This window comes from Petaurus breviceps, unplaced genomic scaffold, assembly GCF_028583685.1.
Source record: "Petaurus breviceps papuanus isolate PSGF00001 unplaced genomic scaffold, PetGlider_PUasm1.0 37, whole genome shotgun sequence".
NCBI lineage: Eukaryota > Metazoa > Chordata > Mammalia > Diprotodontia > Petauridae > Petaurus > Petaurus breviceps.
Genome location: NW_027186296.1, coordinates 101157471 through 101175343, shown reverse-complemented (window position 1 = coordinate 101175343; position 17873 = coordinate 101157471). Strand labels below are relative to the sequence as shown.

The 17873-nt window shown below is 36.8% G+C and overlaps 2 protein-coding genes across 4 annotated transcripts in view; both read right to left on the bottom strand.

The window, feature by feature from the left end:
- DMBT1 (deleted in malignant brain tumors 1) overlaps window positions 1-17873 on the bottom strand; it is a 495581-nt gene that overhangs the window by 182090 nt on the left and 295618 nt on the right. The window contains 4 exon segments of the mRNA XM_069097407.1: window positions 1998-2027; window positions 2324-2635; window positions 5126-5455; window positions 16364-16681. Of these exon segments, the coding sequence (XP_068953508.1) occupies window positions 1998-2027; window positions 2324-2635; window positions 5126-5455; window positions 16364-16681 (990 nt within the window).
- BUB3 (BUB3 mitotic checkpoint protein) overlaps window positions 1-17873 on the bottom strand; it is a 555213-nt gene that overhangs the window by 527125 nt on the left and 10215 nt on the right. The gene's annotated exons all lie outside the window — the stretch shown is intronic.

The window sequence follows — 17873 nt, the reverse complement described above, 5'->3', positions numbered from 1 at the left end:
TACTTAACTCCGATTGCCATAACTAACTAACTAAATAAACAAACAAATAAATAAATAAATGAACAAATAAATAAATAAATAAATGGTTATTTAGGGGCGGCCAGGTGGCTCAGCGAGTAAGAGCACCGGCTCCAGTGTCGGGATGACCTGGGATCGAATCCAGGCTCAGATACTCAGCACCACACCCAGAAATAACTGGCCATGTAACCTTGAGCAAGTTACTTAACCCCGATTGCCATAACTAACTAACTAAATAAATAAATAAATAAACAAACAAACAAACAAACAAACAAATAAATAAATAATAAATGGTTATTTACTTGACTTAACATATGCAGGTTTGGAGATGAATAAAATACTGAGGGTCCCTTGTAGAAGAGTTAATGTTCTTAGTATGACTAGAATAAGGTTAGGAAGTGCTAAATGATTATTCTTTTATGTTTGTTCCTTCACCTTAAAGTTTCATCCTTCTCTGTTTGAAAAACATATATACAATTAGTTCAGGGAGATGTCAAGGACCTGAACTAGGGTGGTGGCTGTATGAATGGAGAGAATGGGATATAGCTCTATATTTCTGTCTACATGTATACTTATATGTCTGTCTGGCTATTTATCTGTCTGTCATCTATATATCTATCTTTCTGAGATTTGAAAGTAAAAAAAAAAGATTTGGCAACTGATTTTATAATGGGACTAGAAAATTTGTTTTCAGACTTTCAAGCACAGTGAACAAAAATTTGCTCAGAACCCACCTCTTTCATGAATTATTCTTCCCATACTCATTTTGCTCTCACCTGTAACCTGAGGAACCTGGACTATAAGGGACTGTCTGGGAAGTAGCTGCCTTGGGGTCCAGTTAGGGGTAGCAAGGACTGAAGGTTGAGGGCATTATTATTAGTGTAGGATATTGCATCTTGTTGTTTCCTCACAGAAGACTGATTATTACCTGCTGGTGTAGGACAGAGATCATATGAATCTGAGGAAGTTGAGCCATGCTAGAGGTCTTAGGCTATGAGAAGCACTGCTTTTCCTCTACTAACTCCTGGCTCTGCCTTCGCTGATTTTAAAATCCATGGAACAGCACTCAAAAAAGACAATCAAAGTGCTATTTCTCACTAATACCACGTTTCTCTTCCAGTAACGCTATCACAATTAATTCCTTATTTTTGACCTAACCACAGTGATCATTCTTTCTTGACTGACACTTAGCCCCATGAAATATTCAGCTAACAAATACATATACTTATGTGTGAGTGACTTTGTGTGTGTACATTGCAAATATTTGCAGTATGTATACACATATACCAGGGCAGGTAGTTAGTGTACTGGATAGAGTGCCAGGCCTGGATTTAGGAAGACTGATCTTACAGAGTTCAAATATGGCCTCAGACATTTACTAGCTGTGTGATCCTGGGCAAGTCACTTAACTCTATTTAGAACAATTTATTCATCTGTAAAATGAGGCAAACTACTCCAGTATTTTTGCCAAGAAAATCCTAAATGGGATCAGTAAGACTGAACTGAAAACTAATCAACTAATCAAAAAAATCAACTATGACATGACTGAAAACTCAGCAACAATACATATACATTATATATACATATACATGCAAAAACATATATTATACATATATTTGTTGGTTGAACATTTCACCAGACTAAGTATAGTCCAGTGTGATATACATGTATATGATTACATGTACAGATATAGGTGTATATAATATATACATATATATTTGTTGGTTGAACAGTTCATTATAGATATAGAGTTATAGAACATTTACTAATACAAGTCACTGGGTTAGTTGCTGGGGATACAAAAATGAACAAGACATTTTCCCTTGCTTAATGGGGCTTATAATCTAGTGAGGGCAGTAAGACATGTAAATGAGTGACTATTAACACATACAAAGTGTGATAAGAGGAGCCCAAAGGACTAGGAGAGTCCAGAAGCCAGACAGATGGGATGTAAGAACACGATAAAGTGTTTGACATACCTGGAGGTGTAGTAGTGAAGTTTCTTGCACCTATTTGTATAGAGAAAAAAAATGTCATTAAAAAACTAACAAATACAAAGTGAAGGAGAAGCTAGAATTAATTCTGGAGGGCAGTGATGAGGATGTTATTTCTTCTTTAGTTGTGCTTGGGGCAATATGACAAAAATCTTCTATTCTGGAGATATTCAGCAGCTCAATTAGAGAAGGATGTATGGGAAGGGTGGAAGGGGATAGAGTTAATTGTAGTTAGGGTCCCTGTAGCTTTTAGATACCATGGCATTTGAGTGAAACTTTAGAAATTGATTTCCTGACAGAGTAATGAATACCTGAACAAATAACGCCAGCATCTTCATGATGACCACAGTTGTGGTTGGACCATCCCGAGTGGGAGCATTGGCCTAGGTAGCCTTCAGTCCCAGCACACTGCACATTGTCCAAGAGGATGTTCCCTGAGCCTGGGCCGAAGTGTGCTTCTCCGGGGGCTGACACAGCCTGTCCGCATCCAAGCTGCCTGCACACCACCTCGGCCTCATTTAGATCCCACAGGTCATCACACACTGTGCCCCAGACCTCTTGATAAAGGACTTCCACTCGTCCTGCACATCGCTCTGAACCACCAACCAGTCGCAGTTCTGGCCAGTCTTCTAAAGACAAAAAATTATTCATTGTGAACCTACGGAAGGTTATTCTAGGAACAACGATCACCTATGTGATACAGTGGGAAAAGGATTGTATGTAGGAAAGGAAGGCCTGGATTTAAATCTTTCCACTGTTACTTTTATCTTGGGACAGTTAGTTACCTTACTCTTCCAGGGCATGACTTCCCTGTCTTAAAATGAGGGGATTCTATTAAGTGATCTCTAAAGTGCCCTCTAACTCTCAGTGTGATGACCCTAGTAGCCTGTGCCTTGAAGAGCTCAGTCCTGGAGGTGAGAGGTAAGAGCTGTTGGGTCAGATGGGTTAATACGTCATATTGCTTGTACATTTCTATTACAGTCACTGAAGTCTCAGGTGAGAAAGCTTCCCGATGCTCTCTTCTTCACAAGAAATCAGAACGTATGTATTTATGGCAAGGGTGACATCTTGTATGCAAAATACAATACTGTTAGTAAGATATGTGCTTTGAATTGATTAATCAGCAGTGAAGATTCATTAAAGCTGAGCTACCTACATGATCTTTTATGCATTCCCCTTAGTGATGAAAAACATTCATTCAATACACATTTTTAAGCACCTACTATGTGCCAGGCACTATGCTAAAAGGTGAGGGATACAAGAAGAGGCAAAAGATAGTTCCTGCCCTCAAGGAACTCACACTATATCACTGAGACAACTGATTGAGAAAAGGAGTGTAGTCTGTGTCCATGGGACAGGTTTGATTTCTGTGAGAAGTTGATTGGCTCATGTGTTTGTCAAAACTGCAGGCTTTGGAATTCATGGCAACTTATTCTAACAAACTGAGTCAAACACTTATTCTGTTAACTGGGTCAAAACTAGTGGAATTACTAGAAGAATGGAGAGCATTGAGATGTAACCAGTTATCCTTGGGATCAAGACAAATACAGTCAATAAGGGTTTTTGGAGGGGTTGGGGCGAGACTTCAGATTTAAAGAATACAAGACCCAATGGTGAGAGAGACCTTGAAGGGGGATACAAAGACCTCAGGACACTGGTTCTTGGAGACCTTTGCACAATACTGTCGTGGAAGCCATAGCCAGGGGAAAGAATGGTTCATATGGTAACTTCCCAGTTTAATTATTCTTTTTAACTTTTGCTTAGCTCAGTTGTGCCCACTTGATAAAAGAGTACAGGTACTGTCAGCATCCTCTAAATTTTGATATTTTGGGATAAATCTCTTAGTTTCGGCTTTGGAACAATGTAATTATTCTACATCTAGAGATTTTGATACAACAGTGTCTTTTCATATGTGTTTTGCTCCAAAGTACCAAATATAAAAAAATTTTCAGGTACTTTGTTGAACCCCAAACTTTCTGATCACTAAAGTAGTATCTTACTAAATGACATACTGGAAATCTGAAAGAGTTTTTGGAGTTTTCAAGAGTGTTTAATTAAACCAGAGAGTAGCCAAAATGTTTTTTGAACTGAATTAAATTGGCTTAGGTGCTGGAAGAACATATAACTTGGAATAATATCAAGACATGGTAAACAATGTCACAGTACCTGTTTCTGAAATTTAATTTTAGACATACCTGGATTGGTGTCATTTGAAACTTCAGCATCTGTTTATATAGAGAAATAAAAAAGTCTATCAATATTTTTAGGAATTTTAATAAAAAATAAGAGAGGTTTGGAACTCTCTCTTGCTAAGTATTTACTAAGCCAACATACGCATGATATTTCCTTCAGCATAAGATTGATCATGGGTGAAATAAGAAAGTAGTAATTTACTAAAAGGTAATTATAGACATAGAGTATTGTCAACATAACTTCTATAATGTTTACTCCAAAGTATTGTCTAAATACCTTGAAAAAGAGAAAGTGTGGTATACTAAATAGAATGTTGGATTTGGAATCAGGAAGACCTAAATTCAAATTTCTTCTCTGATGCTTAGTAGCTATGTAATCCTGGGTATAACACAACTTTTACATAATTCAGGAAAACTCACACCATAGACAAGTTTAGATCTTCAGGGATAGAGGGAATTCTCCCACTAGAAGCTCCTCACCCTGCTAAAATCTCAGATCCTTTGTATTTTTACGTATTACTTAATCACTGAGAATGTCTAACTTCTTTCATGTAACCACCAAGAATCTTGACTTAATTGTTTCAATCATTGCTTTCCTTAATGTTTTCAATCTAAGTTAGGAACATTTGAGTAATAAATACATATATATATACATATATATGATGTGTATATATATACACATATATATTATATATACATATATGTATATCTCAATAGTCAGTAAATCTACATTTACAAATTCAAGTGCTTTATTACATATGAAAATCTAGCACTTGAAATATTATTTCCAGTTTAGAATAACTCAAATAAAATTTCATGTCAATATTTCTCAGTTATTCTATTTATCTTTGTCATCTTTTTGGGGATGTCAATGTAATTGGTTCAGAGGGAATATAATTAAGGAAGTAGTTTTTTTGAGAGGTGAGGGTGTACCTGAGCAGATGACACTGGCATCTTCATGGTGACCACAGTTATGTTCAGACCAACCAGAGTGGGAGCATTGCCCAAGGTAACGTTCAACTCCTGCACACTGCATGTTGTCCAGGAGAATTTTGCCTGAACCTGGGCCAAAATAAGCCTTTCCTGGGGCAGAAACAGCCTGTCCACATTTGAGCTGCTTGCATACCACCTCTGCTTCATTAAGATCCCACAGGTCATCACAGACAGTGCCCCAGTTCCCTTGGTAGAGGACTTCGACTCTTCCTGCACATCTCCCAGGACCACCTACCAGCTTCAGTTCTGGCCAGTCTCCTAAAGACAGACACATTTGACTATTAACTACAAAACACAATGAATCCCTTTCTCTCAGTCAATAGATAGGAATCCTGAAATACTATTCTTTTCTACCCCATCTTTTAGAAATAGTTGGAGTTAAGCTCCAAATCTTGAAATCAAGTTTATCTTCCTTGAAAAACTGAGGTTCACTATTTACTTTGCTTGAAGTCACCAGTTAACACAATTTTATTTTGGTTGTTAATCTTCTTCTCCAAATGATTCTATTCAGATGATATGGAGGTACTAATTTACAGTAGTCCTTACGTTTCTGGATGAAATAAATAAATAATCATTTAAATGAGGTAGGGTGAACAAATAAAATCAGTTGAACACTAGCTTCAGAATTTTATCTTGCTCAAAGTGTCCAAACTCAACATAGATTTTTTTTCATGATCAAGATTAAGAGACAATAGGCCTAGCTTGAGTGATACATTATTTTCTTTAAAATTGTAAAAGAACAGAGGCACCAACATGCAGAGTTTATCAGAGAGCTCCCCTTTAAGCCTCCATGAGGATTTCATAAAGGGAGAAAAAGATTTCCAGTAACCAAGAGCTGTGAGTTACCCCTTTGCCATCCACATTCTCTTTATGTGTGCCTTACTATTGTACTTCAAGTTATGACCATTCTCCCAATAATTCTTGTGGTTATTTGGAGGAGAATGTACCAAGGGGAAGCATACCAAATGGAGGCTCATAAGCAACATTACTGGAAATATTATAACCCCCAAGGCTCTAAAGGGAGGAGAAGTCAGCCATTCATCATCATCATCATCATCATCATCATCATCATCATCATCATCATATTTGAAGTCAAAGCTAACATTCCTAATGGTTTTGAATGGTTCTGACTATGTCAGTATATTTGGACAGAATCAATTGGACAATATCTAGATAGGCACATCCATTTGCAAATGGTACAGATTCTGCATAGATCCAACCACTGGGTAGAAAGTCATTAATTTATTAAACCAAAGGACGTGTTCGTGTTGTTTACCTGGTCTTGCTGTAATTATCCTGGGTGTGGTCGGAATGGCTGGGGATACAAGAAACCCCCCAAATCCCAAAACAAAATGAGATTTTTAAGAAATTAAATATCAGTTCTTCTAAAATCATTATCGAATTGCACTGCCACAATATGAGAGAGAGAGCATGTTTTAAGCCCTTTTATGTGACAAGCAGTGTGTTAAGAGATGCGGTGTAACTACAAGAAAATAAGACAGACCTTATGCTCTTGGAGAACAACAACACATAAATGGGATCTGGAAAGTGGATGGAGAAGGGAAGGAAAAATCCAGAGAGTGAATTGAGCTAGGAGGGAAGAGAGTATAGTTGTGGTGCTGCTAGAAAAGGGAGGCCTAGATAATCATCAATCTAGGGAATAGGACTTCAGGGAAGAGGTTTCATAACACTGGTAAGGCAATTAGAAAGAAATTGAGAAAAAAGTTTGAAGGCTAAATAGAATTAGGAGTAAGCTGAGCATGGTTGGGAATTATCTGGACATAGCGGTCCAGAGCAGGGAGTCACCATTAATCAAAACTATGTTTGCTTCTTTGCAAATTCCAGATATTGCTATAGGGTGTGCCATCATTTTGAACACATTTCCAACTTCAAGTTGTTGGAACACAGTAGGATTGATTTACCCTCAACTCTTCCCAGTCATTTAAGAGGTTAACACATTTTAATCATGTCCTTCTGTGTTTAAAACAAAACACAGAATAATAATGTGACAAGAACACTGGATTTGGAGTCAGAGGGTAGAGCCACAATTGGTAATTTTGGCAGACTGAACAAGAGCCACGAAAAGCACCTGGGATAAATAATAAGTCGGATTCAATTGCAGGATGAAAAAAAGTTGGACCTCAGGACCCGAAGCCCTATGGGGTACTTTTAGTGAAAAGACACAAGCCCTAAGATGCCAGTTCTTTTGGGCAGAGATCTCAAGTTGTGGAGAGATTGCTGTTAAGAAGGTAGTTGCCTGAGAAGGGAATAGACTAGTGCTTCATCAGTAAGACTTGGGTGTTGAATCAGAGGATCTCTAAGCACCTTTCTCGTGCTAAATGTATGATTATAAAATTTTAGAATTGTAAGGAGCATGAGATATCACATGGAATCCTATGAACAGAAATATTCAAAATCCATGTCTTGTTGATGAACTTGAACAACTATTTTCTTCTGATTCATTAGAATTGCTTTCATTTCCTCTTCTCAATGTACATATGTGGGTATTTTGATAAATGTTATCTCTTCTTTGACAGAACATTGAATTATTAATTTCAATTATCATTAGATTATTCATCACTATGATTATAATACATAAATAGTTTAAAAGTAAAACCTCACAATTTAAAGCTGTTTAAAATCACATGGTTATGGTTGGCCAATCACCCTTATAAAATCATGTACAGAAATATCTAATATCTGTAAATTAGGGTAGATAGAAAAAAATAGAAACTGATTACTGAGTGAAATAAATTATTAATATTAATTAAATCATAAGGTAATAAGATGATGTAAATATTTATTTAAAAAGTAAATTTAAAATGGAATATGACTCACTTATTACATTTGGTGTCTTGGAAACAGTTTCTGTAAGTACAAACAAAGAATTATATGACAATAAATTTGTAGTCACTGTGAGGCTACAGTACTATTAATATCAGTAAGATTTATACATTTTGATGACATTATATATTAAAGAAGGGCCTGGGGCTGTAATTTCACTAATATAAAGATGTCCCATATGAGGATCTCTCCATCAGTGCAGGTTAGCATCTTTTCTTTCTGTAGTATATAGGCTTTAGAGAGTTGCCAGTGGTACAAAGAGTTTAAGTGATTTAAGTGCCCAGAATCACACAGCCAGTATGTGTCAGAGGCAGCGGCCAGCCCTTCTATCTATCATGCCATGGTACTTCTCATATCATTAATTGCACATTTTTAAACATAAGGAAGTAAAAGCAAAAGAGATGATTTTTCAAAATGACATACATTTATAATGTCACATAGTACAAGGGTTCAAGAGAAAGTATAAAATATATTTGGGCCAATCCACAACTCCCAGAAAAAAAGCTATTTTAATTTTCCCAGATGAGTAGTTGTATATAGATATAACTATCTAATCCAGTTGCTTTTAGGAAAACTTTTTGTAAGTTGTAGATTCCATATGAATGTGAGTTATTATTACTATTATTATCATGATCACCACCACCACCATCATCATTAAATTATTTTCATCATCATCATTATTATTCTTATCATTATCATATCTCCATCATCATCATTATATTCATTATTTTCATCATCACTATCATCATTATTCTTATCATTTTCATTACTATTATAATTATCATCATTATTCTTATCATTTCATTATTATCATCATTATCATAATAATTATTATCATCATTAACATCATCATCATTATTATTAGCAGGAGGGGAGAAGTAAACTTCATAATGTGTTTGTATCCCTGCTAGCACCTGGTAAAGCACCATATCCAGAGTAGGATGTCAATATTTGCTTCTTAACTGAGTGCAAAAGAGCATGTTGTTGTGTAATTGGACATAGTGTTGTTGTTGTTTTTGTATTTAAATTCTTACCTTTGGCTGCAGAATAATAATAAGCAACAAAGTTCTTTCCTATGTTGTTGTAACTGCGGTAGTACACAAGCGTCATTAAGTTAGAAGAAGAAGAAAATTTGAGGTAGATTCCATTACAAATCTTCCCCAGGGAGTTCGAAGAAAATTGATCTCCATCCAGGATTTCAAAATATTCATTAGTGCAGTCCAGGCTTTGAAAGCAAATTCACATTCTCCATATTAGAAAACTATATAAATGTTGGGTGGATTATAAATACTTTGTTTTTAAACATAGTGCTGAATCAAATGGTCAGAGATAATCCCTTGGCATTTAAAAGGCACATTAAGGTTTGCAGGCATATATTTTCTCATTTGAGTCTCACATAGCACCCCCAAATAGACATCATTATCACCCCGACTTTATAGATGAATCAGCTGAGGATTAGAGAAGTTATATGAGTGAAAGGCAGCATAGAATGGTAGGATGAGTACTGGACTGGGATTCAGAGGGAACTATGGTGTTCCTGCCTCTGTCATTTACTACCTGTGTAACCATGAGCAAGTCATTTAGCCTCCCCAAACTTTAGTTCGTTATCTGTAAAATAGTAATGATAATAATAGACCTTGGTTCATAGATTTGTTGTGAGGATCAAATGACTTAAAACACTATATAAATGTGAGCTGTTGTTATTGTGTGACTTGCTTTTAGTAGCACAGATAGTAAGTGAAGACTTGGACAGGAACCCAAGAATTGGGTACCTGGTGATAAAAGAGATGGGAATATTTAAAGGACAAATTTAATTTATTTCTAAATTTTGCTTATGCCTAACTCTGTGCCAGAAAAGGGAGAGCTGACATTTTTTCTTCCTTCTTCCTATAACACATGTTTGCATTCTCCCCTACTTCTAGGACTCAGAACTCAGGATAGTACTCTTAAAAGCAGAGTTCAACTACATTATGTTTAAATAAGTTTCTGTGGCTTGGCCTGAGAACCTAATTCCTTATCATAATATTGTTTCAATGGCTAAGTCAATTAGAATTTCAAACCACTGTACTAACATATTAACTTTTGAAATAAAAAACTATTCATAAATGAGAGACAACTTGTATTTGCCAGATTTGGGTTTTGTGGAAGAAATACAGCTCTGCTAATTGCTATTCTCAGAGCTATAACAAATAATTTTTGCAGCTGGTCCCTGTTTCATAACATGTGCCAGGGATGAATAGTCAAATTGGACCATCAAAACAATTCTTTAAGATAAAGCAAGTTGATTTGGCAGGGGGACCCAGTGATATTGTAAGACCACTGCTAAGGATGCCACAGTGGGGGGAGTATATAGTAAGGTTAGACTGGGGAGGAAGTCACTAGGATTTAGTCACAGCACACAGGGGGAACACTTGATAATTAACTATCTGGGTGCTAGACTTAATTATTTCTATCCTGTAGTAATACAGGTGCTCTCTGAAATCATCTAGATTTCAGTGCCCTGAGGCAAAGTCCTAATTTGTCTTCCCTAGGTATAGGGGACTAATTGTAACTTCATTATGAAATCTGGATAAAATCCATGAAAAGTTATACAATGAAAATTTCTATATGAAAAAATAAAATCTAAGTCCCAGTCAAATGACTACCTATACAAAATAGTATTTTGACTCAACACTATTCTGGTAAAAGTAATGATTGCACTTAGTACCTTGGACAGCATCCCATCATGGAACTTTATAATTAAAATGAAACGAACTGAAACATAGGGAATGGATTTAATTTATATGAAAATGTAGAAGGATATTTTGTTCTCCTTTGTCAAGGAGAAACTCTAGAGAATTAATAATTGGAATTATAAAAACTAGACCAATACTATGTCCCTAGTGTACTTTGTACTTACTTAAGATAAGGAAATGCCAGCAGTATGTGATCAGATGAATTGGCCTTTATTTCCCAAATGCATGTTATGTTATCATGCATTTCATTTTTGGGAGGGTTTCTAATTGCCCCAGATGTATTTAAGATGATGCCACCACAGGAAGATTTTCCTGAATGTAGAAGGAAAACATTTTCAAAGTTATTTTTTGTTTTTATCACCAATTGATTTATCACTATTATCTTTCAAGGTTCACCTTAGATGTTGCCTACTACAGGAAACTTCTAATAACTCCCACTCCCAGATCTTAATGCTTGCTCTTGCCTCAACTGATCTTGTATTTACTGCTTTCTCAGTTGAATGTAAACTTCTTGAGGTCAGGGACTGTTTTTGTCTTTGTATCCACAGAACCTAGTTCAGTACCTGGAACACATAATAGGTACTAAGTACATGTTGTTTAATTGAACTGAATCATAAGTCCTATAGCCAATTTCCAGTTTGTTGTTGTTTATTCATGTCTGGTTTTTCGTGACCCCATTTGGCAAAGATGCTGTAATAGTTTGCCATTTCCTTCTCAAGTTCATTTTACAGATGAGGAAACTGAGACAAACTGTGTTAAATGACTTGACCTGGGACACATAGCTAGTAAGTGTTGGAGGCCAGATTTGAACTCAGGAAGATCAGTCTTCCTGACTCTAGGTCGGGTGCTCTGTCCACTGTGCTATCTAGTTGCCCTGATTTCCTGATTACTTCTTTATAATAAAAGTTCATATGTGTCATTAAATTTTTGTGCTTTGATAGGGTGGATAGGGTGAGAGATAAAAAGTCAAAATGGTTGTACAACCATACAAAGTTAGGGAATGAAACACAAGTATAAAATTATAAATGTCTCACCTGTTCTACTGTTTTAAAAAAACAAAACTGTGTACTAACCTGAGACCTGTAATGCTTTATCACCCTCTCATCTTGTACTTTTGCTCTATTGCCTTATTATGTTATTGTTTCGCCACTAGTTTTAATTAACAAGTTACTATCTCAATGTACTAAGTGAAATTCTGGCAAATGTATAAATGCTCTGCTCTTTTTATACAACAACAACACCCAGGACCTACCATAAATAGATCATAAACTTTAAGTTGCTTTTCTAGTAGTGGCAACATGGCAACATATTTCAGAGATGCCAAAGACCAGTCCCCCATGGGACTGCATAAAAAATAAAATAAAAATTCAGTTGTCTGCCTATATGAAACAGGTATCACTCCTGAGTGCTTCTGGAATAAGATTGCAATGTAACTGGAAAATATTTGACAAAATAAATAAAAATGCAACAGAACATAGATAAGGTTAACATGTAGTTTTCTAAGTCAATATGTAGTTGGTAGGGATCCTTAAGTATGGTTCAGTGGCCCCCATTCTATCTGAGTTTGTCATCACTTTCAAAGGCTCAACTTAGAGTGAGGAAAGAGCTGATTTAAAATCCTGTCCCTTATACTTACTAGTGACATTGCCATGGAAGTCACTTACCTTCATAAAACTTAGTTTCCTCATCTATAAATGGGGGGAGGGAGGTAATTATGGTATTTATTTCACAGGGTTGACGTGAAGTGCAAATGAGTCCTATGGTTCTGTTGTGTCACCTACACTCTCACCTTCACTCTACCTGCTAAAGATAACAAGGTTTACACCTACAGGATACATTGTGGTTGCAAAGTGTTTTCACATTTATCATACCACTTGACCCTTCCAAAAACTCTTGGGGGGTAAAGGTAGAATAGGTATTATCATTTTACAAATTGATAAACCAAGAGAGAGTCTTGTCTCAGCAAGATTCCTAAAAATGAGAGGAAGGCAAACATCATTCATCTTACATCAAGCAATAAATATACCATCTCCTCTTGAATTGGTCTTTACCCATTTGTACTTGGTCTCCTCCAAGATTCCAAGAAGAGCGATGATTATTGCTTACTTGTTCTTCCTGATCTTATTAACTAATAATAGTAATAGGTAACATTTATTGTTGTGTTTGTCCTTTGTTTTTAAAGAGGACCATGGCATCATGGAAATGATGACATGACTTGCAGTTGACTTTGATTTGAGTGAGGGAGGGCTGAAGTGACATTCATAGAGTACTGTGACACAGTGCCTGACACATAGTAGGTGCTTAATAAATACTTGTGGACTTACTTTTAAAGTAAAGAAAGTGTTGTACAAATACTATATTATTTGATCATCACAACAACTTTGTGAAGTAGGTAGGTGCTATTAGTATCCACATTTTACAAATGAGGGAACTGAGGCTCAAGAGTTTAAGTGGTTTGCTTAGCATCACACAGCTAGTAAGTGTCTGAAGTGGGACTTGAATCCAGGTGTTCCTGTTTGTGGGTTCAGTGCACTATCCACAACATCATTGTCCCTCATTGGCCCTACCAGAGAACTGCTAGGGCTGCAAAGTATGAAACAGCTTTTGGTTAGTAAAACCTATGCTTAGATTTTAGTGATCATTTTGACTGGAAAGGATGGTTCCTTGACTACCAGCTATTCTCTTAGAAGATTCCCTTATTTATATTCTCTAGAACTTCAGCTAGATGAGATAAAACATGATAAAAAAAAAGTGACATATATACCACTAACTAGCATAAAGTTGGTAGGAAGCTCACCATTTACCATTACAGGAACAGCAGGTAGAAGGTCTGTCAAAGTAAACAGAAAGAAAAAAGGTAGTCAGCAACTAACTAGGGACATTGGTGCATTATATTTATTCATATCTTGAAATATAAAGAAAATTAAAGAATGAAATTCAGGCTCATGTTACCCATTCCTAGAGGAGCTGAGACATAAGAAGGTATGATCACAGGGTCATATATTTAGGTTAAAGGCCCCTGAGAGGTTGTTTTTTATGAAGATTCCTTGCAAATACTTTGGTCTCCTGGATGATATCACTCAGGAAGGACCTCATTCATTGGCAGAACACTCTCATCTCTCCACCCCAAATGTTCGCATGAACTATTTATGCCTGGTAGAGCCTTCAGAGTTCATATTGGTCTGATTAGCCACAGTTGGAAATACTGTAACTTGATGACAACATAGTGATGCCATTTTGGTCCTCTTTGAGAATAAAGGACAACAATCAACTAGGTGGTCATCTAAATGTGTGAAATGTCTCCTTTCTTTATTCCTGTCTCCCCCCCAAAAAAAAGCCCCTCTCCTGTCCATACAACCTGAAATTAATCATTTGAGACATTCTTTTAGATTAACTCACTGCTGCCTCCAGGTTTCTTTTAAAATAGATATTCCCGGAAGGTTTTTATATATGTAAAGGACATATTAAATTATTAACACAGAATAACAGACTACTAGAGATGGAAGGGACCTCAGCATCTGTCTAGACCAAATCCTATATGATTTTATTATGAATCCATTTATCACTTTCAAGCTGGAACATAGTTCAGATAAGAGCAGTGGGGGAATAGGAGTTTTGCTTGGCAGAAGGAGGGAAGAGTTTGGAGCATGGGATATGGAGGGGTGGGGACTGCCTGGGGAGAGTGGGCCTGGGTGTAGTGTCACAATGTGTTGTACTGGGAAGTCAAGAGGTACTGTGATAACAGTGGGCTCCTGCAGAAATGAGGATCGATGTACAGAAGGGTGATGGGAGATACCATTAAAGTCCCAATTCTAATTCTGACTTCACTTACTAAGTGAGCTTAGACAAGACATTTTCACTAGGCTTGAAGTTTCCTGGTCTACAAAATTAGAGGACCAGATTAAACAATCTCCAGAGTCCTTTCTAGGTCTTACATACTGATAATATAACTAAGGCAAATTTTGCTTACTTCATAAATGGCTCCTGGGCTGGGCACTTTTAATAAATGCATTGCTACCTTGTTATTCTTTATAGTTTACTTTATGTTTCAAAGGTTTAGAGCAGTCACGTGGTACAAAGGATAGAGCCTGAGACTTGAAGTCGGGAACAAGTGGGTTCAAATCCAGCCTCAAACACTTAACTAGCTGGGGAAGTGAAGGTCCTGGGAAAGTCATTTAACTTCTGTTTGTCTTAGTTTCCTCACCCGTAAAAAGGGAATGATAGTACCTGCCTCCCATAGTTGTTGTGAGGATGAAACTAGATAATATTTGTGAAGCACTTTGCAAACCTCGAAGTGTTATATAAATACTAGCTATTATTAGCTATTATGTACACTTTCTCATTCGGTCCTCACAAATGATGTACGAGGTCATAAGGTATATTAGATATTATCCACATGATAAAGATCATAGAGATCAAAGTGATTTCCTCAAGTTCTCACAGTTAGTACTTGATAAGTGAGGACTGAAACCTAAGTTTTTAGACTCTAAGTCCTGGGCTCTTTTTATCATACTATGTGGGCTCATTTCATGACCCACTGAGCCAGAGCTCAGAATCCCTAACTACAGGAATGCTCCAAATACCTCCCACAAAATGACATTTTGCTTTAAGATGCATTGCCACAGGAATTTTTAATTTTTTTCTGACATTCTAGAAATACGCCACCATTAAAATGAAAAAATGAATGGCTTATGGGAAACTGGACATTTTTTCTGCTTTTTCTATTATTTCCTTATTTCACTTCTCTAAAGCACTGTGTCATTTTTAAAGTGAGGGACTTTGACTAGATGACTAGCTCTGAAGTATTTTGGCTATGAACTGGGAAAATAGCAATGAATCATGGTTGCTGGGAAAGTTCCATAAAGATAATACTCAGCATCTCCCACCATTACTACACAATAATAAGACTAGGTTTTGGTATGTATAGACATAAATACAGACATACATACATGTGTATACATGCATGTCTAAATTATACACATACATAAATATGTATCTTACTTTCTCTTTATATATATACATGTAGATAGAGAGGCAGATAGAAAGATGGATGGATGGATAGATGAATATATGGATAGATAAATATGGAAGATGGAGGGTTTGTACCCATGCTTGCAATGGCTTACAGAGTTCCACAGTATGGAAACTCTATTTATCAACATATATTATCAATTATTATGCGACTTCAGCCTTAGGGAACTTCCTGGATGTCTGACTGAGAGTTTAAGTGACTTCTCCAGTGTTACACAGTCAGGATGTGTCAATGACAGGACCAGAATCTGTTGTCTTAATTCTGAAGCTGGCTTTCTCCATAACACCACACAGTCTCAGGACTTTCCCTCCTTTCCCCATCCCTGCCCCAGTTCTTTCTCCTCCTCCTTCTGCTTTCCTCTACTACACGATCAAGCACTTAATTTTTTTCCCTTTCCTTACCTTCTAGGACAACAGATGAATTTTCAGCATCTGGAAACATTGAGAGAAATTATAAATTAGCCACTGACTAGCTAGGTTCTCGGATTTTCAATTAATTATTAGAATACTGTCTGTTTGAAAAGATAGACTATTGAGAAGGAGTGTTAGAAGTTACCTGAACAGATGACACTGGCGTCTTCTCCATGGCCACAGTTGTGGGAGAGCCAGCCTATATGGGAACACTCTTCGAGATAATTCTCATCTCCCTTACAGTGCACGTTGTCCAGAAGAATTCTCCCAGATCCTTGCCCAAAATGGGCCTCGCTGGGGGCCGAAATGGCCCAGCCACATCCTAGTTGTCTACACACAACATTTGCTTGATTCATATCCCAGAGGTCATCACACACAGTCCCCCATTCTCCTTGGTAATAAACTTCAACACGTCCCAAACATCTTCCTCTACCTCCTACTAGCCGCACTGGTGCCCATTCTCCTGAACACAAAGAATGCGGAATATTAGTTTTTAATTTAACTTCCCAGGCACATCAGCATTCCTCTCTCCTTCTCTTAATGGGGCTCCTTTCTCTCTTTCCCAATAACTTATCTCTCCAGTCTTATCTCTCTCTCCTCACCCCTTTCCTCTCGACATCATTAACCTCCCCCATCTATATTTATACAGAGCCCCTTCATACTCTGTATATAAAATACAATTGAGTTCCCTTGGGAAATCATAAGGAAATGCTAAATTATGCTGGCAGCTGATTTTTTTTTGGTAACTGTTCAATATATCTCTAGATATCAGACTCTACCACTGCAATAGTTAAGAATGTGAACTTATCTAAAAATGACTTTAGGGTATTATAATTAATCTATTCCTCAGAAAAAATAGTCCTGTGGTTGAAATTAGATCCATTAGACACATCTAGGTGCTGCAAAGAATAGAGTGCTGGATTTGGAGTCAGTAAGACATGAGTTCAAATCTAGCCCCAGACACTTACTAGCAATATGATGCTGGGCAAGCCATTTAACCTCTGTCTTCCTGTTTCTTCAGCTATAAAGTGGAGTGACAATAGCACCTACCTCACAGGATTGTTGTAGATTAAATGAGATAATATTTATAAAATGCTTAGCACAATGCCTGGCACTTAATAAATATTTCTCTTTTCCCCTTTCCTATTAAAAAACTAACAAATTACTAGGATCTAAATGAATCAATTTGGGTTATTTAAGGTAAGCAGAATGCAATCCTCAGCCTAAGACCCAAATCTGGCCAAAAATTCCATAGGATTGTCAAAAAATGTAAACAAAATTAACTGAAGAAAGATGTTGCAGTCTAGAAGTACCTTCTAAAGAGAAGGGGCTAAAGTCATTATCTACGACCTAGTCTCCATTTTTTTTCACGAACTCATGGTGCCTTTATTTCTTTCATGTTTACTTTTTTTCTGATTTCCTGACCCAAGGGAGACAAGTATTTTGCAATGGGAAAGTCAGTGTACTGGTGAAAAACATCAAAACAGTCCTTAGGACTCACCAGTTACTAGAATTAGTAAGTATAAATGAGATATGAGATATCTACCAGAGCTGTGGTGACCTTGGAAGCATTAAGGAGAGAGAAAGAGAGAGAGAGAGAGAGAGAGAGAGAGAGAGAGAGAGAGAGAGAGAGAGAGAGAGAGAGAGAGAGAGAG